Genomic DNA, 22,046 nt, shown 5'->3' with positions numbered 1-22,046 from the left:
ATGAATCTAACTCGAATAATAATAATAGCAATAAATGAAGTTACTATTCTACCTTCTGTTGCACTCATTTAGTAGGCATCCCATCAAAACAGGTAAATAGACAGTAGCGCTGGCTTCACAGCCAGGATGGTGGTATGGATGATGCACATAGATTATGCATTATATATTTGGATGAATTACTGCAGAACATAGTATAAGCACTATTCTTGGTGAGACTAACATATCCTTTCAGGATAAACATTGCAGTAAGACCAGTTGCAATCTGTTACCTGTTGTTGAATCAATACTGAATTTTCCATGTTCGTTCCCACTGGCTATTGAGTATGTGATTTCAGCATTGGCTTCAATGTCCCTGCTTGCAGCGTAGATCTGCAGAACTTCAGTTCCAACCAAAGTGTCTTCTGATACACTTGCACTATATTCCCTATGCTCAAATACAGGTGGGTTATCATTTATATCCAAAACGGAAACTATGAGGCTACTTGTGGAAGAAAGTCTTCTAGGTAAACCTTCATCTGTAGCTTTCAAAATCAGAGTGTACACAGCTTGTAACTCCCGATCCAAAGGCTTCTCCAACTGGATGATTCCTGAGAATTCATCAATAGAGAACTGGCCCTCTGCAGAGTTCACCAGTGAATAATGGATTTTACGGTTCATCCCTGCATTTTGAAAACATTGGCAGAGTTTGAATCAGCAGTCAAAATACACCAACGTAATAACAGGTCTGATAGCTATAGAAATATAATATGCATGTTAAATACTATCATTCACGCTAAAGTAAATTTCAACAGGAGTTAAAGGCTCCTGTCAAGGCCAGAATGATTTACAAAAAGATGTAATTAATTAAAAAAAAATAAGCTAACACTTCATTGCACCAATTTTCTGCAAGACAAAAAAATATGAAGCATGGTTCTGCTTCAGTCACAGTACTAGCTAATATGAAACGATTAGTAATACAAATCTAATTATAACTTTAGAACAACAGCATCTGCTTAGCAGGCTTAAAAAATAACACAGGAGGATATGGAAGAGTTTGGCTGTATCAAATAACTAGACATCATTCCAGTAAGTTTATTTAAGAACTATAACCCAAAATTAACAGGAATGTCATTTCTGGCAAACACTGCTGTAAAGTAGAGCAAACAAAAAGCCTACAGGGTTTTGGACCAAGTACTTTGCTCCAGAGTCTCGAAGAGTAGTGAAGTGTGAAAACATCTGTCTGCTGCCTTTCAATTCAGCAACCTAGCTATATCATAGCACAAAGCAGGTTAGTTGTTTCAAGAGACTAAGGCAACTATTAATTATGCTGATATATGGAAATCATACACTTTTAAATACTTTATGCTGTTTTGTTCTTCCTTCCAAAAACAAAGCCTAAGAACGAATTCTACATGTATCTAAAGTCATTTTCAGTTCACGTTCACTTAAATAATTATAACTAAACAGTGATGAAAGAGATAGCAAAAATCTTAATGGGCAGCATATGCTTTTAGAATAGAATAGAGTAGTGCAGTTGGAAGTGGCCTTCTTAAAATCTTCTTAAGATCATCTACTCCCTACATAAAATTTTAATTGACCGGTTATCTTTATGGTGTGATCATTAATGCCATTCCTGAGGAATGCACATTCAAAATCTATGAATAAATATTTACACAAGTATATTTGGTCTTCTTTCACTTACATCAGGAGTAAAAGGATGTAACTGACCGTAACAATTTAGCACACAAAAAATAACCTAAATTCTGTCTCCTTCCTCCCTCTTCTTTTTAACAGAGAGAGACAAAAGGGATGTTTTCCAAGCCACTCACATATGGATGTCAGGTGTTACATGCTTTAGTAGACCTAAATATATCTTTCAGGAGTCTGATCTTGAGATGTATTGAAAATCTGTCAGTTCCACTGAAAGACTTAACACCTTTCAGGGTAAGCCTAAATAAACATTACTGTAACTTTGAGACCATGACAAAAGTATTGGTCAAAGAATGCATACCCGCATCTGCATCTGTTGCCTGCACTCTTGTCAAAAGGGTTTTAGGCTCTGTGTTTTCAAATACTGTAATGGAGTACGGATCAGCTGTAAACTCTGGGGCATTATCATTCACATCTTCCAGAGTAAGAATAATATTAGCCTGGCAGAATCTTCCTCCTCCATCTGTGGCTTTCACTAGAAGGTAATAAACTGCTTGCTGCTCACGATCAAGTGGCATTAATGTTTTCAATTCACCTATAAACAGAATAACAAATATAAGTTAATACAAGTTGCAAGAATCAAGTAACTTTAATATGCTCTCTTCTAAAATCTTTGTACTCAGAAAAACAAAACAACAATTTTCTTTTTTAGGATAATTTAATCAGTGGCTAAGTCAGCAGCTGTACTGCACTAATAAGTTCCACTTTGGACAAAGCGTGTTATTGGCCTGCCTTTTGTGCTTGAAGAGATTAAATACTAAAACCCTTGGCTTTTTTTTTTTTTTTTCCCCCAAATTCTTCTGAAAAAAGAATTTAGCTAGAGTAAGAATACCCAATAGTCCAGAGATAATGTATGTACAATCATGAATTAATAAGTTACTATGTAAAGAAAATTAAAATATGAGAACACAGGTTTTAATAAAATGCAAGGTGAAGTCCTGGGCTATTTTGTTGTGTTTCTTCCACAGGTATTGACTTGGCCCTCTCCTCTAACATTTAATGAATAAACAGAGCTATTCACACCATCAAATATAACATGCTGCTACAGAAAAAATTCTAGAAGCCTTTCTTACCCAAGTGACAGAAAACATGATGACAGGCATAAAGTATAGTCATTGTCTTCTTTTGACTGATTAAAAAAAGTATTCTGAAATGTTGTTTGCAAGTATTCTAGCCCCAACAATTCTGAATTTATGTAACAACATGCAAGCATAGCACACAGGTGACAAAGTCTACCCCTATGAAATAAAAAGTGAACATTGCATTGACCTACCTTATAACCCAGAAGATATGAATGCAATGAAAACCAAACAAAGCCAGGGAATTTAAAAGTTTATCTTGCTTTTAAAATGATTCCAGTGAAATTGGAGGCAATTTTGGTATTTACTACAGAAAGGAAATGTGTTGCTCATTCTAACCTCAGCCTATTTAACATACCAAACCAAATGATGGCAAAGAGAGAATCTGAATTAAGATATTCTCAGTTTACAAACTATGATCGCTACTAACAAAATATAAAAAGCACAACATTCATGGTGTACTTTTACTCCAGTCCCTTCTGCATGAAGTTTCTGGCTTCTGGGAAGTTACCTTATTTACTCTTTAGTTCCTCGTGTTTTAAACACTTGCCTTTTCCCTGACTTCTAATCAATATATTATTAGTATTTGTACTAGAAACTCACAATTTAAATAACAGTTACATAACAAACTCAACCATAATGCAAAGCTTAAAATACTGACCTTTATGCATGTCTTAATGTAATCATATAACATTTTATAAAATTACATGATAATTACAATTTTGTGTGCAAAGCATTATTACCTGTGTCTGGAGTGAGTCCGAACTTCTCTGCTCCTGTGCCATGCAATGTGTAAGTAATTTCTGCATTGGAACGAATATCTGCATCTGTAGCAGATACCTGCATTATGAGTTTGCCAGGAAGGGCATCCTCTGGAACAGTGTCAGTGTATAAAGCCTGAAAGATTTTAAAATTTCATTGAAGGACATAACACGTAGAGTAAGTAGGGCTTGGAAAGGGGATGGAAAGAACGACAGATGAGATAATATTCTGTTTCAATGTTTGGAAAAACATGAAGTGAACTGGAGAATGAAATACCTGAAAATGATAAGGGCTTATGATTTTCCAATTAATTACCTCACATTTATTAAATTACACATAAAGCTAATTATTACTGAAACCACAGGGACTCTTGGGTGTCAATGCATAGTTAAGAACTCTAACCACTTGTCACTGATTAACTGCTAATTAAGTACATTCCCAAGGTAGGAGTTCTGAATTTTTGGCAATTTTTTCCTCTTTCAGTAAATCAACTTGTCTAGGTCTGACTCAATCTAGAAGAAACTGACGTCGATATTTTATGTAACAGTGCATGAAATACAAGCTTTCAGTTTAAAAGTCTCTGAGCACTCTAACAGTTCATTTAAATGAGGGATGTGATTTCAATTAGGACTGAGACTTATAACACCAATATTATCAAAAGAATAAAGCTAAAAACACTGACTTTCCAGTTTGTATTTAACTACAATAATTTGTATGCAAGTGATCACTGACTATTAAAAAGAATCAGTCACTGTATACTTGATCCTTCCTAGGACAAGAAAAGATTTTGTCTTTCTACCCAGTAACATCAAATCTGTGCTCAACAAGACAGCTATGAAGAATCCAATCATGCTAAAATTAATTAAAAAAAAAAAAAAAAAAAAAAAGGCTATGAAAATCTAGGGGTTTCTTATAATGTAGCCATACTTCCCCCTTCTTGTTTGTTTTTTTTTTTTTTTTTTTTTTTTCCCCCTCATTTTCCCATTCTCTACCTTTCATATCTGTTTTTGCAGACTATCAAATGTGGTAAAGTAGATAGTTTAGTAAAAAGAAAACGTTTATGGATTACAGATTTTTGATGTTGCTGAGTGCATCTGCAGGAAAACATTCCAGTCTTTTCAACTCATCTACTCTTATCACAAATACATCAACTAAGTGATGGTATGTGGCTTTCTTTGGCTTTGCTTCCTTCAGAAAAAAGAGCATATAAACTATAATGGCAGTAGCTTAGAACAATTCATATTTGGGAAAGCATGCACTAACACAGGAGAAATGAACTAAAATACTCCTCGTACTCTTTTAACACCCATAAAGCGTTAAAATTGCATCAATGAATTGTTGTTGTTTGCTTTTTTTTTTTTTTATTAACAGAAACTTGTCCATTGCTTTCTTTGACAGCAGTACTAGTCCAGTATCTTAGTAGTCCAAAGCTCTGTTACCAGCATAAAACGAATACCTATTTGTATCCTGAGAACTCCTGAGAAGCAGTTTCAGCTAAAGTGTGCTTACATTTTACCTACAGAAGCAGCTGGACGCGGAAGATAGAAGACTGTGCCTACCTTTTCACAAACAGGACTATTATCATTGGCATCAAGGACTTTAACCTCCACCACAGCTCTAGTTGCAAATGTCCCATCAGTTGCTGTAATATTTAGAAGATAATTGTCCTTTTCTTCCCTGTCCAGGGGCTTTTTCACATAGACTTTCCATTCATTCTGTATATTTTCAACAGCAAACTGTCCCAAGGGATCACCTCCTAAAATACGAAAAGAAGCATTTAATTAAAGACGAGGGAGAATGTTGCTCTGTCAACATAGTTTTTGAAAGAAAAAATCCAAATGCAATCAAGCACTTTCTGTGGCTTTATATGGAAAGAGCTTCATTTTTCAGGTAGATATAGTCAGTAGATGGCTCATACAACAAACCTAACTGCTGCCAATAGGATCTATAAAAATCAATATAGAGATTCATGTAGCATTATAGATAACATCATAAGACACTTACACAGAAAGAATAACATTAGAATACTCCACTGGAAAGCAATACTTATTTTACAATATTTCTTGGATTCCTTGTTTAAATGCATCATTGATTTTAGTGTAAATCTATATTTCTTAATAAAATGCGATATATAGGAAGCAAACAAAAAATTAGGAAAGCATGTTAAGCAAAGCACATGTCAAAGAGAAAGTCAAAGACCTGTTTTCTAAAACTCTTCTTCCCTTCCCCCCCCCCCCCCAAAGTCCTTATTTCATTTTAAGGCACACACATTCTTTCTCTGCAGCTACATGATTTCTAGTGTTCTTCAATAATTTGAAGGATTAAGTTATACCGCACTTCATTCCAGGACTACTCAAATGATTATTATGACATTACTCAAAAAGAGTTACCTGTAATGTAGTAAGAGACCTGTCTATTGGCTTCTTCTGTATCAGCATCGGTTGTACTTAAGATGGCAATTACTCCACCAGGAGGGTCATCCTCACTGACTGTTCCTTTATATATCTCTGCAGTAAAGCGTGGAGGATTGTCATTCACATCTGTAACAGTAACTTCAACCACAGCCATAGAAGACAGTTGAATTTTTTCACCCCGATCAGATGCGACCACTGTTATTTTGTATTTGTCTCGCTTCTCATGGTCAAGTTCTTTGAGAGTCGTAATCCAGCCAGTTTCCATGTTTATGGTAAAAGACTCTATAATGTCCAGTTCTTGAGAAGGATCTAAGCTGTAAGTGACCTGCCCGTTGAGTCCTGAATCTGAGTCAGTGCCTTTAACTTGGATGACTCTTGTTCCAGCTGGCATGTTTTCTACGATGAATGCTTCATATGGATTAGACTCCAAAACTGGTTTGTTATCATTTGCATCTTTTACCTGAATGCTTACCTCTACAGTGGAAACAACATTATAATCTTCATTTGTATACTGTGCTAGCACTGAGAATTGGTACCACTTAGTTGTTTCATGATCAAGATTCTTCTCAAGTTTCAGCTTTCCAGTCTGTCGGTCAATCACAAAAAAATCATCTCTATTGCTTTCAGGAGTGTTTCCTTTAATCAGACTATATACCAAAGTCTGATTATGCTCCGCTTTGATAACATCTATCTCAGTTCCAATTGGAATGTCCTCGGAAACCGTGTAAGAATAAAACGGTTCTGAAAATTTTGGAAGAGGCACTTCTGGTGGTAGTATTCTAACATAGACAGGAACAACTGACTCTTTCTGGGGGGATCCACCATCGACAGCTCTAACAAAGAAGGTTAGAAACTCATTTTCTAATCCAATTAAGCTTTCTTTTGTAGTAATGATACCAGACAATGAATCAATTTCTAAATTCTCTTTAACATTTTCAGACTCTGCTTCAATAGCATATGTGATATCTGCATTTGTACCCTCATCAGCATCAGAAGCCCAGATTTTAATGACAGAAGTACCCCGTGGAACATCAGATCCAATATTTACTTCATACTCTGTTGCTCGGAATTGAGGAGCATTATCATTGTCATCTGTAAGTATTACATTGACTGTACAGAAAGCGACTTTTCCTCCCGAATCTTTGGCCATTAAACTAATGGCAATAACTTTTTCTGCTTGTGTTTCACGGTCAAGCTTTTCAGAGGTAAATATTTGCCCTCTCTCATTTGTATAAAACCTATCTTTGGCAAAGTCATTTACAATGTGGTAAGTGATGTGGCCGTAAGTACCAGAATCTTCATCTGTTGCTTTAACTTCAGTCACCAAAGTATGCAATGGAGCATTTTCAGCTAGTTCAACCTCATACTCATTCTGGCTGAAAACAGGGCTGTGCATATTGGCACTGGTTACAGTTATATGAACTTGGGCTGAACTTCTGAAAACCCCATCAGAAACAGACACATTAAGATTGTAATGTGACTTTAGCATCTGTCTGCGTAGGTTTGAGACAGTGATAATGCCAGTTTTACTGTTAATTACAAAATTCTTTTGGTCATTGCCTGTCAGAATGGAGTACTCCAGCTTGTCAACATCTGAACTATCTGCATCTGAGGCTTGCACACATGTCACAAAATGTCCACGGGGAGCCAGTTCACTAATTTTAGCTTCATAAAGCAATTGGTTAAAAAGAGGGGGATTGTCATTGAGATCAGTTATATCAACAGTTACAATAGTGTCACTGCTCAAGGGCAGCATGCCACCATCTATTGCCCTTATTAGTAACTTGTGTTGCTGAATTTTTTCGTAGTCCAAAGTTCTTGCTGTGAGAATGAGTCCAGTGCTGCTGTCTATGTGGAAGTAGTCATGACTTTCACTGTTATCCTCAACCAAATAATAGGAAATCCCCCTGTTTGTTCCAGAATCAGCATCTGTAGCGCTCACTTGTACAACAGATGTTCCAATGACAGATGCCTCAGAAAGGGTTGCAGTGTAAGACTGCTCTGTAAACACAGGAGGATTATCATTGATGTCTTCCACTATTATGTCTACAAACACATCAGCATGTGCCCCAGTTAGGGAGTCTGTTGCCCGAATACTCAGCTTGTAGGCTGGATGAGATTCGAAGTCAAGAGGGGCAACAACATTTATAACTCCAGTGTTGAAGTTGATAGTGAACTGATTGAAAGGATCTCCATCTGTGATGCTGTAAAACACTTTAAGTCCTTCTGGGCTGATTGCTTGTACATGTACAACAGGACTATGGAGCTGAATGTTTTCTGGTATCTCTGCGCTGTAGAAAGGCTTTTCAAAAACTGGCATAGCTTTATTCATAACTGTAATTGGGACTATAACTTCAGCAGAAAAAGCAGGTTCTCCTCCATCTTTTGCCACTACTGTGATCAGGTACTCCTTATTTAGTGTGTCTGGTTCAAACTTTTTCTTCAGTGAGATTTCGCCAGTTGGATCAATTTGGAAATGTTCATGATGTTCTTTAAGATAGTAATGTACCTCTCCATTTCTGCCTGTATCTTTGTCTACAGCAGTGACACGTCGAACAACATGGCCTACTTCAGCGTCTACTTTAACAACAGCATAATACGGAAGATTAACAAAAAACGGAGCGTTATCATTTACATCTTCCACTGTCACTTTAACTACAATATGTGCAACAACTGATGGTTTATGTTCCTCTGTCACTTCTATGACCACATCAAAAGATTCTTGCTGTTCACGATCAAATGGTATTCCTGTTGTTGAAAGGACTCCTGAAGTTGGGCTTATTTTAAATCTGCTGTCTGGATTTAGAATATGGTAAAACAAAGGCTCATTTATTTGATTCCCTATAGCAGTAACCACAGCTATTGTTTTTGCCTCGGTGGAATTCTCCTGCACTGTTGCAGAGTAAGAACTCTGTGTGAATTTCAGCTGGCTTGTCTTGCTTTCTTTCACATTAATTTTTACAGATGCAGTGCTTGCAAATCTGCCATCAGATGCTCTCACTGTTAATTCATATCTGCTTCGTAACTGAGTTGTATTTTGTACTGTTATATCTCCAGTCTTAGGGTTTATTGCAAATTTTTCTCCAATGTTGCCGTCGATAATGGAATAAATTAATTGTGAAAAAACGCCTGAATCAGCATCTGTGGCATTTACGCTGATGACTTTCACGCCTTTATAGGTTGGAACCAAAATGGATGTCTCATACAACTCTCTTGAAAACACAGGAGGACAATCATTGATGTCAATTACATAAATAGTAACATTAGCTGCATATTCTGCATATAAACGTGGTATCCCCATATCATGTACTTGAACTGAAAAGTGGAAAATGTTTGTCTCCTCGTAGTCCAGACTCATTACTGTTCGAACGGCACCAGTGCTAGAATCAATGGCAAAATACTTGCGGACAGATGGTTCAACAATTTGATAAACAAGCAAAGCATTTGATTCTTTATCAGCATCTGTAGCTCGAATTACTAATGGGACATTCTTGTCAGTTAGAACCACACTGTTAATTGAAGCTGATTCACTGATGAGTCCTGTATATTCAGCCTGCATAAAAATTGGTGTATTGTCATTCTCATCGCGAAGATGGACCAAAACAGTTGCATTAGTGGACAAGCCAGCCATGTTTGTTCCCTGCACAGTCAATGTATAAATGGGCAAAGTTTCAAAATCAAGAATCTTCTGAGAAACAATGACGCCTGAGTTGGGGTTGATAGCAAAGGCATCACCTATATTACCATCCTTTATTTCATAAATGACTGAAGACTGACTGTATGCTGTAACCATTCCAACAAAACTGCCAATGCTGGCACTTTCACTAATTTCTGTAGAATATTCTTTGGCTGTGAATTTTGGTGAGGCATTGTCAGAAACTGTAACAAATATGCGCACAGAGGTCACTTCACTCATTGGAGGATCTCCTTTGTCTGTAGCTTTTACTATCAAGTTGTATTCTTCCTGGTTACTACGATCTAATTCCTTTGCAATTTTAATCATACCCAAGATGGGATCTATAAAGAAGGAATTTCCAATATTGCCTATGAGAAAAAAAGAAAAGTAATTAAGATAAAGGTATATACAAATTAAAAAAAAACAAAACAAAAGTTTATTTGGCCATGTACTAAAACAGACAGAGAAAATAAAGACAATTTTGTTTAACAATCATTTGTAGCCTCTCAAAGTTTTCTGTCATGAAGAGCTCGCACTAATTCTAAGTTTATTTGTGGAACCATAAAAAGTTAGTAGAGCTATCCAAGACTTGAAAATAAATGCAAAATATTTGACTCATTTTTCATTTAAAAAAAAAAAAAAAAACAAAAAAAACCCTCAAAAGATGGCAAGTACTCTGCAAATTTCAACATTATAAATTATTTATTTTCTTTAAATTATCTTTGTAACTGAGTTTGTGCATAAGCCCACTTAAGTATCTACTGAAGTTGAAAAAATTATGTTCATAAATTAACATCAGTGGAACACAAGTTAAATTTCATGATCTAAAATAACTAGACTGTTCTGAAAAATTGAAATGTTTTAATGATGTGTTAATTGTCATCATGTTAATTGTTTAAGCATTAAAGCACTGCTTCAAAATTAATCTTTCTGAACTGTATCAAAAGTTGCATTTCTAATTTCATATTAATACATAGGCAAGTTATTCCTTGTGATGAAGTATTAGGGAAAAAAATAATACTACCTGCTAATTATTGCCAGCTGCCACTTGATAAACATTTGTTTTCTTTATACTTCCAAATATAAAGAACACACGGCACACAATATTCAGCTCATGTACTAAATATAGTGAGTTTTAACATTTTACTTCCTTAAAATTTATGTTACTAAAGCCATGTTCTCAGCACGGAAAAAAATTTTAAGAACTTCTGAGTTATGCATACAAGTAGGCAAAAGATTGTTGGTCTTTTTTTTTTTTTTTTTTTTTTTACGTGGAGGCTCTAAACACAGTGGCATTCTTAGAATATCCCATTACAAATCTAAACAGTAATTACAAACATTTAAGGAATGTTCCTTCCATAAGCTTAGAATATCAATTATAATGCTTTAACCTCCCGGTCCTATAAAATAAACTTAACCTAAGTCTTACATTTACTCCTATAAAAAGCTAGAAGAAATCAAGAGAACAGGGTTTAACTTAATTTTAGACAGCATGCATACACATATTTTTCTTACAATGTTTTGGCATTGATAAAACAAGAACTACTAAACTAGCAAAGGGGAAAATTTCATGAACATTAGTGTCCTGCCTAGCAAAAAAGTAGTATTTTTTACAAATAACAGAAAAAAAAAACATATTTTTAGAATTTTATCAAATATATTATTCTTGTTCAAACAATTATAATTGCAGCTTCATTTTAATAGTGTTTAAATGTGTTTTCGAAACAAAATAACATTTTGGAGGAAGAAACGAATAATGCTTACAAAATACAATTTACATACCCTTACAAAATAACTTATGTCAAACAAGAATAAACACTTGTGTATAACACCTTGCATGCAACCGTAACTGAACAAATTTTACCTACTGTTCTGTTTAAAATGCAATTTCTTATGCTTGTGACTGGGACTTTTGTTTTAAATCACTTTCTAGATTGAAGGTCGTACAGCACATAGTTAATGAAATATAAATGACTTTTTTTTTCTGGCATAGGGAGGTTCAGGACCTTAGTTATAGTAGGCTTGTACCTAGATTTCATGGGCCAAACCAAAACTCACTTCTGCATGCTAAGTGAACTCAATCTGTGCCATCCCATATTCACACCATTCGAAATCACTGTCATTAGAACATCATTGTTATAGGCATATTCAGGAAGACACTATGAAGTGAAAAATAAGTAGCTGCACTTAACATTCTTCTCTGGTCTATGATCTGAAGGACTCTCTATGGTAAATTGACTGGCTATTAAAGGAATTCTTAAATATTTTATTGAACGAGAATAGCAATCCTGATTTAAAATTGGCTAGAGGGAACCCTGCAAAGCAAGCCCTTCCCTGCTACTTGTATCAGAAAGTTTAACTTAAACTGGGACAATTCAGCGGTTATTTCTGCAGAACTATATGGATATCATAAGTATCATCAAATAATATTTTAGAAAGATGCAAGAACTAAGATGTAAGAATGTCAACATACCTGATTCAATAGAATACACAATTTCAGCATTTTTCCCTTTGTCCTTATCTAATGCTGTAACCTGGAGCACTGCTGATCCAATAGCTGCTGACTCATATACCCTTCCTTCATAAGAAGAGCTGGTGAACCATGGAGCATGGTCATTCGTGTCACTAACATTAATGACGATCCTAGCATAGTTGCGCTTTACAGGAACATCTTGATCTCGAACCTGAAACAATTAGCATAACACTAGTAATTATCACTAATAACTCTGAAGTTCATCAAACATTACTAATAATTCAACTTTCAATCTGTACCAGAGACAAAGCCTGCATACAAATTAAACACACAAAATCAATGAATGTTTGTATTATGGGGACAAATTAAAAAGACATTAATGAAAAAAACTTTTATAGGATACAGAACAAATATTGTGCTTATTTACCATTACTGTGAGAATATGCTGGTTCATGGTCTCATGATCCAGTTTCTCTGAAGTATAAAGAGATCCAGTTCCAGGGTCCAGACGGAATTTTTTAAGACTGATGGGATCTGTGCTGCCCTGCATAGTATAAATGAGTTTATTCTTCTCATCTCTGTCCGTGGCACTGACTTGCAAAATTTCTGTCTCTGGTACAGTGTCCTCAGGTATAACAATTTCATATTTTGATGCAGAAAACTGAGGCCTGTGGTTATTTGTATCTATAACTTTGATGTATACCTGAAATGATACAATAGGGAGGGAAAAACATTAATCATATTTGGGAAGCAAAGATGAAAATTAGATCATAATGCTAATACAATTCCAATGGAAGCATTTATTATTATTATTATTTTTTTCTTCTCTTTTCAGAAGGAGAGACAGGTATAGGGAAGAGGTAGAGGAAAAAAGGGACTCACTAAATCCAAATCTGCCTCACCTTCCTTAAAGTCAAAAAGAGTTTCTAAGAAGATTTGAAGGATTTTATTCTAAGTAACAGCAAAAAGATAGCTGCATATAACTACCAAAGTCTTGAACCAAACCCTGCAGGCACCACAGTATAGCCTCATGAATTGAATTGACAATCTGGGAATACAAAGACAGAAGTGGGTGTGTAATTTTTGGGTAACTCTGTATTATAAAATACAATGGTCTTCCCAAAAACTGGGATGTCACCCACTCTGCTAGCTGAAATAATTGTTACCAGAAAGACTATTTTCAATAATTGCCCTCAAATAAAAAAAGGATAGACAAGCACATAAAATGTAATATAAGAGAGTTGAAGAGGGCAAGTGTGCAGTCTTAAGAGTTAGATATAGAATAAAATGCTACACAAGGAATAAAAAAAAGAAGTTGTAAGTTTATTTGAAACCACAAAACAACCTGCGGGTAAACAAGGTCACCAGGAAATATAAAAAAGCAATTAAAACAAAGGAAGCCTGTGCTAAATTACAATTCTGCTTCAGTCCCATTTACTAAGAAGAACAGGGAGCATGACCCTACACAAAACAAAATAAAAATGTGATACTGGTAAAGCAGTGGGGCTGGAATAAGCTGCTAAATGAAATAAAAAATTCAGCAAGACAAGATGAGAACCACACACAGATTCTGCTGAATTGCAGAGGAACAACAAATAGATGGCAATGCTCCTAATGTAACATGCACTGCTAATAATACTGAGCTCCACTGCCAGGCAGCAGGGGCATGCGCATGTACACGTGTGTGCACACTGGTATCTGCAGCCACAAGCACAGCCCCCTAAATATTTTACTCATAGGCGTTCCAGATCAGTGAGACATAATCCATTATATGGCACATCCTTCAGTGTTTGCCTCCTGTGACAAATACAAACTATCACCACTTTTTATAGGAAAATGCTGCCTCCCACAACCTACTAGAATTCTCAGAAAACAGAAGAAATAGAAAATAACCAATTCTTTGGCACATCAATAAAATCCCTCGCAAGAGGTTGCTATGGAAACTAAGGAGTTTGGCTTCTTTTCTCATTGATTAGAAACTACTTACAGGTAGAAAATAAAAAGAAAAAATACTGATTTCCAGTAGAGAGAAAATTAATGGTAGGTTATCCAGGAGGTCTTTTAGGTCAAAGTTATATTCATTAACAAATTCAATTGGAAAATGAACAGCAAGCATGAAGAGAATATGACCTTACGTATGCAATTTTTTAGATTATCATTATTAGAGCAACACAAAAAAAAAAAGTTCTCTCTCTCTCTCTTTTTTTTTTGTTTTTAATTCTGTATAGATTAATACACTTTAATGCATCCTGGAAGAAGAACTGATATCAAATTCTGAATGGTCCAGTACAGTCACTTCCATAGTAGTTTAGTAAAATATATACCTGCACATTGAATACTCACACTCAAGAAAATAAAAAATGAAACCAAATGAAGATGACTAACAAATGAAAAAGCAGAAAACCCCAACCTCAATATAAATCAAACTAGACTAGTACACATTGTATAAATAAAAGCTTAGGAGACCATATACAACACAATTCGTACACAGATAATGTGCTTTCAAAATCAGTACACCTCAACAACTTTTTATTCAATTCCCACCTTCTAGCAGATTATTAAGTTCAGACTCAGAAAAACAGTGAGTGATAAGATAAAGTGTAAATTTTGATGAATCTAAATCAAAATCATTATTTAAGTTCATGTGTATTCCTCTCCAGATAAGAAAACATGGAAACTATAGTAAAACTTGGTGGTGAGGGGGAATGCAACTCCAGAGCAACTGTGTTAGATCAATCTGCAGAGTGGAAGACGTGGCCATTCGTGCTGCTGGAACTACACAAAACCAGTGCAGGAAAACAGAATTTCTAGAACACGGCACCCAAAAAATTTTGCAAAGTACTAAATGAAATACCTGAAATGTAGTGACTGTGATGCCAACTAATTGTATTATTAACAGACATATTGCTAAGGAATTAACACAATGACTCAGTCGTCATGAGTGGCTTGCTCAGGTATTCAAATTACTTGTCAAATTACTTGCTCAGGCATGCAGCTTTTCTGAATACTGGTAAACACAACTGCAAAAACAATCTGATCTATAAGTGTAATCATTTTAAATGCACCTAAAATTCAGAGTTCATGTTTGACTCGGCTGGAAAGGTCTTTTATCTACACACTTTAGGATTCATTTCTCACTCACTGATTTGTTACTTTATGCCTATCTGATGGACAAGCGTAACATGAATCCAAGTGCACTCTTGCAGTAAGGAAGGCTAACCACATGCTGGGCTGCTTGAATAAGGGGATCAGCTGGCAGGGGGAAAGGAATTACTCCCCTCTACTTAGCACTTGCTTGTGGGACTGTAGATCCACTATAGTTTTGAGCCCTGCTGAGCAAAACGGATCTTGACAAACTGAAAAGAAAACAGTTAAATGCTGTTAAAATTCAGACTTCTCAGAGGTGCACAGTGAAAGAACAAGAAGCAACACTGACAAGCTTCAATAAGGGAAATTACAAGTAGACATAAGATAAAAATAAAAATTTATTTTCAAGAAGGGTTGCCTAACACTGACATAAAAACATGTCCAAAGAAGATAAGCTTTAGGTTGGATATTAAGATAAATTTCTTTACTGCAAGGGTTATGTGGCATTAGAACAGGCTGCCAAGGGAAGTGGTTGAGTCACCATCCCTGGAGGTCTTCAAGAAATGTGCAGATATAGAAATTAGAAACATGGTTTAGTGGTGGACTTGTCAGTATTAGGCTAAAGGTTGGACTAGATGATCTTAGAGGTCTTTTCCAACAGGAATAATTCTATAAAGAGGTGGAAGTCCTGTCATCTCAGGTGCTCAGAGCTGGACAAGTCCTTGAACAACTTGATCCAACTTTACAGCTTGCTCTGCTTTGAGCCACTAGGCTTAACTAGATGAGCTCCAGGACTTCCCTCCAATCTAAAGTCTTGGTCTAAGAACTAATAGACTAAGGAAACCCTGCTTTCAAGACAGATATTCTTGATGATGCTAAGTGACAGATGCTAGATGTGCAATTTCCTCTCAAACGTGAAAAGACCAAATTGTCATGTAAACTGTTAAGGCCTTCACATTAAATATGAGGCAACAGAAGACAAAAGTAAAATTGCACTCTCAGTTATTAAAGACCCACACACTATGAGATGGGTTTGTGTGCTTGAGAACAAAGTAACTACATGAAGAGTTTGTGCTACTCTAAAGTAAAATGTATAATAAAAGACAATTCTGCAAATTTTCAATGAAATTATTTAAAGATTCAAATTAATTATATGAGTATTATCACCTAAGAAAGAAGTTTCTTTGTGAAGAGGCACACAATAGAAAAGTTTGACATTAATAGACCATAATGTGATCTCTGAAATGAAGCAGTGTGGAACTGAAGAGACTTGACTGACTCTGCAGGGCTATGTAAGGACTGGATTGCACAATTTTTCTCTCCTCACAGATCTCTCAGAGAACAATACAGTCTGATGATACAGAAAGAGAACAAAGCAAACCAGGATTACTTAGGGGAAGGACTTGAAATGAATTACTTAAATAGCAGGTGAAACTGAAATTTGCATAGGAATGCATTGATTTTTAGTATGTTATAGAGTGGATATGTGTCACTGGCAAAACACATTGTGTAATGTTTAAAAATGATGTTCTTTTGGATTGTTTTAAACTAATTTTTCATTTGCTGAATTCTTGTTGAGTTTTAAATCTCCTCTCTTCATTCATAATAATATTATAGTTACTTTGACATGTTTATATTCATGTTCATAAACAAAAAGTTTTATTATCCAGAGATAATAAAAATGCATTCTGTTTCCTTTATGCTTCTGTGGAGCAGAGTGGTGATCACAAGCAAAAATGCACATTTAATCAATGAAGAACATTCTATCCTTCATTCCTAAGTCAACCCCAAAGCATAATGTCCATATAAATTTTGCACAAAGCAACATTAAATATTCTGCAAAGTACAGCAATAGGTAAAATGCCGCAATTAGCTTTACACCATTTCAAGTGTTACTTCTCATGAAAAGAATTGATAGTCATAGCAAGGACTGGAAGTAGCATAGCTCAAAACAGGACTTTTATTTATTTGTTTTCAATAGTTCGTATATTGCTTCTCGTATCTTGTGAATAACCTTTTCTATTTAAGACCAAAACATAATAATCTGAAAACCTTAGTACACTGATTTGCTTTTCAAATTATAATCCTTCCTAGTCATCTCTAATATCATTTGTCAAACACCACTACTGTAGGCCTGGAATTTGCTTGTCCTTATTTTGCATCATGCATTTGGCATTTAGATGTGCACAAAATTCTAATAGCCTCCACGCCTACGGCTGCTGTATTTTTCAAAAAAGCTATTTAACTGAAGTCCTGAAAGAGTCAAATGCTCTACAGATGTTAAGGGCCCAAGGCCAGCAAAAGCCTTCTAGTTTAAAGTCAGATTCAATACACTACTTGTACACAATGAGATCGATGTTTCGTGTGTCTCGTCCTCCTTCCCAATATCTTGAAAATGTCGTTAGCTTTTTCAAGTTGAATTATAAAATTACTTAGTATGCTGTTAATCAAGGCCTGTTAAATTGTTTACTGTATTTCAAATGTTTACTTTGTAAGCTAAAAGCTGCACACAGCTTATTGCTGTTACTAATGTATGCACTCAGTATTCAGTTTTTGTGTCTGTCACTCCTTATTAACTGTTTATCAGCTCTTACGAGGATCCAAAACAACATCAATATTCAAAATTTAACCAGGATTATTTCAGCAGCAAGTAATGGATTGTACATGCTGGTAGCCATAAATAACACCTTCAACTTTGATTTCACATTAACATTTTTTATTTCTCTGAAGTTAAGCCTCATTCCTGAAATGCATCTTCTAAACTACAATGCTGAGGGCTATGTTAACAGATCAGTCCATTTGGGTGGGCTGAGTTACGGAAGAGATAAGAAAATCAGGAGTTATGGGGAGAGATAAGGGAATCTGTTGAAATCAGGAGTCTGTACATGCACCAACAGAGTTTGCACTAATCCATGCTTCTCAATCTGTATACCACAGTATCATGAGACTCAAACAGCAACAGTGTAACTTGTCCTTTTCCCACAGGCAGAGGAAAAAGGATGATAATGACAAGGAAGTTTCTGTGCTCTTGCAACAGAAACCACAACCTCTCTTCTTGCCAACTGTAGCGGAGAGAGGAAAGTAGAGACACAAATGAAAGTCATACTAAAAGCTATCAGAAATAAAAGGACTTCAAATTCAAGACTAGTATTCTAACTCTTCTGCAGAAGGTTGTTGTGGCAAATGGTTATAACGTTCAACCAGCTTTACAAAATACTAAAACAACAGTTTCATTTAAAGAAATTGGACAAAAGCTACAGGGTGCACTTCTGAGAAAAACTAAATGAATCACATAACCCAGAGAAGAGAAGGGGTGAGGATTAAAGTATTTCTGTGACCTTCCAATTCTTGGTTGTTTCAGGAGACAAAAAAAGATTACGGTTCAAATGTGACAGCTCAGGATGCTTGCTATGTATTCAGCTACATATAAGCAACAGCGTGGATAGAATATCTGCTGTCATTGAGACCATAAATTCATCCTTTACTAATTCAAGCTCTACTGAGGGACCTGTTGTCATATTTGGAGATTTGTGGATTACCATATCACTCATAATCGTCACCATTAAAGTAAAAGCAAGCTCTCGAACAAAACTGCTATTCTTGTACTCTTCAACTACAGAATTTAGTATATTTGACCTATCAAATGCAGTCATCTCAATAAAGACCCTGTTTCAAATCCTAAATGTTGACAAGCTATTTTTTGCTCTGGCTGGAAGGGGGAAGATGACATATAAGACACAGGGTAAAACAACAGAAGAACATACATATCATACAAAAGTTGAACAAGAAATTACGTTCATAACACAGATTTCTATGTACATAAGAGTACCAACATGTTTATTGCTCTTTGAGCTCTGTAACTGAGAGGTAACCCAATTACAGATAACACAAACATATCACCATCTTTATCCAACAGTTTTAATGCAGTAACTAAAACCTTTCTTCTCCATCTGGAAGAAAAGGAGAGCTCCTCCATGCTTACAGCTCCATTCACACCAACCTCAGGTAAACCTTATTTCCAACTATAATCAGGTTGTGTGCTGGGGGAAGAAGCTAGATGGGAGAAACAGGAGGGATAATACATCACAGCTCCCTTTACTATGAGCTGTTTCCACTAGTGTCACAAAATACTTCTGCCTTACAGATAACTTTCTATTAACCTGACTGCAAACACTTGCTACTGCCATGGAGTCTTAGCAAAGAAATTAAAGAAATGTGACTTGTCATATATTGCCAAACACTGTCCAGAAAGCAGCTATCTCTACCTCTACTGAAGGTAAACAATACTACTCAGGAGGATATACAATGATGCTATCACCTAAACCTCATTTCTATAACACACACCGTGCAGAAGGAGAAACTCAGTTTCAAAAAACAGTCATTGGTTACTGTACCATTTGCCAGCCACAGACCTTGGAAAAAAAATATAAAAACTTACCCTGGATTTTAAAGACCATTGTAAGTAATCATATAATGTGGTGCTTTGGGAGGAGTAGGATAAAGAGGGGATAACTCAAATAAGAAGTATTAACCCTTTTCTTTTGAGTAAATCATGCATTGAAAGGCTTTGTTTCTACTTTCATTTTCTTAGCTAATGTAGAAACATGATATAAGTTAAAAGCTGCCAACTCAAACTACAGCATACTAAAATACACCTTCCTGGACTGCCAAATGCCACAGCTCTATGAATATCATAATCCACTTCTGTTTTAGACAAAATACCTAATTTATTATAAAGCATATTAATTGTTCAGAATGAAAAAAAAAATTACATAGAAAAGGAAACTCTCTCTCCCCACGCAGCTCCATATTCCTCCTTCTACAAACACTTCTTCATTAAGTCCATTACCTGAGTGCTGATAGATCTGGTTCCATCTGTTGCCTCCACCGTCAAGTTGTAATTTGATTTCTGTTCTGCATCAAGAGGTCTAGCAACAATGATAGTTCCAGTGCCCTTGTCCACATCAAATCGACTGTCATAGTTGCCACCTTGTTCAGGAAATGAGGAGAGAGAGAAGTTCATAAAACACAGCATCATTGTTTCATGTTATGGTCATGTTCTTTCTTCAGATGCTTAATGAAGGTGGAACTATATACACATGTACTTATATACACATTTATTTTAAATCCTTTTTTTTTTTTTTTTCTCTTTTCTTTTTCCTGGTAATGCAGTATGGTGCTACTTAAAACATTTGAAACTGACTAATTTTGGACAAAACTGATTTGTCTATTCTACTGTCTATGACATATGTCTATTTTAGTAGGATAGATTTTTAGACAGGATTCTCTATTTTTTAATCAGAATTTTAGGATTCCAAATAGTGGGAAACTAAGAATTACCAGGTGAATTGTGATAGTTTATTTTATGAGCAGACATTCAGGATAAATAGTGAAAAACATACTTTGTATTGAAATAAATGAAAACCCCAAATCAGAAATACTGTCAAATTTATATCTCTTGAATCAGAGTATAAATTACTATACTCATACATGAATATAGATAAGGTTGAAAAAGCTCCAATACCTCCAAAGGATACTCAGGTCAATGCAGAGTATCTGAAGAACTCATTACCTAACCCCTCCTTACTGAAGTAGGATTTCAGATGAGTGCTAAATGTTTAAATGACCAATGCCCACGCTGTTTTTCTGAAGCAAATTATCTTCCTTTGCCTAACTTTCAAATTTCCCTTTGAAATATAGTTAAATAACCATGCGGATCAATAGCTACACTTAGTCATTTAAACATTTAATTGATCATCATCATCAAGCCATTCTGAGCAGACCATTGTGAGAATACAATGTCCATGATGTCCAAATATTTTTAACAATGATAAATATTGCCATTTACCTTCAATTGCTTTAGGCCTCTCAATAAACTGCCTAAAATGGACGAGCCAATTTTTATTTTGGTCACGCCAGTGCTAGATATGGCAAACCAATTTCTCCTGATTATGTACATTTGTTTTTCTAATTGCATTTTACAAAGATAGGATTCAGATAAGTTCTGCATACTCTGTTTATTTATTATTTTTTAAATAGTTTTTACATGCTATGTTTTGTAAATCATGGAATGTCTTTTAAGAAAAACCAAGGCTAGAAGCGAGTGGGTAAAGTTCCCAAGGTTGCAAATTCATACTTAATCTAAGAAAGAACAGTAAATACTGAAATGGGCCCCCATTCACATGTAAAAGGATTTCACCTTTAGAAGGTTCCACTGCATGACAGACATATCGGGTTGGGAAAGATGGACTGGATTCTGCTTCACTGGATTTAAGATAGTTGGTAACAATTAATGACAAACATAATGACTTTTTTTTTTTTTTTAGTTTCACTGAAAGCCAGTTTCTCTTAGTGGCTCTGATTGACATGAACAGATATCAACTGAATAGCATGAAACATAGCATCTTTGTTTTGAGCAGGTTTACATGAAAAAAAAAATACTTTGGCTTTGTGCAAGATGTTAACTTCAGAAAATGAGTCTAACTTTTTATAGCTGGTATGTGATACCAATTTCTCAGATGGCTAGGAAAGTAGAATTCAGTATCTCAATGGAGTAATCTCCATTATAAGGGAAGAACAGGGTGAATTAACCTTTTCATTTAGTTTCCCTGATACAAGGACAAGCTCTTCTAACCAACTTTATTTTCTTCCCTTTTCAAGGGAATCACAAAGACATTCCCTAATTTTTTACAGTAGTGGTGGTAGTAGTAATCCGCTGAAGCAGAACTCAACCCAAACTTCTGCATCTGGTACACTGAAAGTGTAACAGCAACAGTTTTGGTTAAAACCAAAACTGGAAGCTATGAATTGATGCAGTATAAATGTAATGATGACAAAACAAAACAAAAACGAACCTGTCACAAATG

The 22,046-nt window shown here is 35.4% G+C and overlaps 1 protein-coding gene across 5 annotated transcripts in view; it reads right to left on the bottom strand.

The window, feature by feature from the left end:
* The window catches only part of FAT1 (FAT atypical cadherin 1), a 108,274-nt gene that overhangs the window by 22,320 nt on the left and 63,908 nt on the right, over positions 1-22,046 (bottom strand). For all 5 annotated transcript variants that reach the window (XM_032186392.1, XM_032186394.1, XM_032186395.1 and 2 more), the window contains exons 7-14: positions 20,030-20,169; positions 12,521-12,796; positions 12,094-12,304; positions 5,921-9,988; positions 5,090-5,286; positions 3,512-3,665; positions 1,991-2,224; positions 270-659 (exon numbers count right to left, since the gene is read on the bottom strand). In XM_032186392.1, the coding sequence (XP_032042283.1) occupies positions 270-659; positions 1,991-2,224; positions 3,512-3,665; positions 5,090-5,286; positions 5,921-9,988; positions 12,094-12,304; positions 12,521-12,796; positions 20,030-20,169 (5,670 nt within the window). The remainder of the gene's footprint in view (positions 1-269; positions 660-1,990; positions 2,225-3,511; positions 3,666-5,089; positions 5,287-5,920; positions 9,989-12,093; positions 12,305-12,520; positions 12,797-20,029; positions 20,170-22,046) is intronic.

This window comes from Aythya fuligula, chromosome 4 (assembly GCF_009819795.1).
Source record: "Aythya fuligula isolate bAytFul2 chromosome 4, bAytFul2.pri, whole genome shotgun sequence".
Classification (NCBI taxonomy): Eukaryota; Metazoa; Chordata; class Aves; order Anseriformes; family Anatidae; genus Aythya; species Aythya fuligula.
The sequence above is the reverse complement of the archived record's forward strand: the minus strand, read 5'-3'. Positions and strand labels throughout refer to the sequence as shown.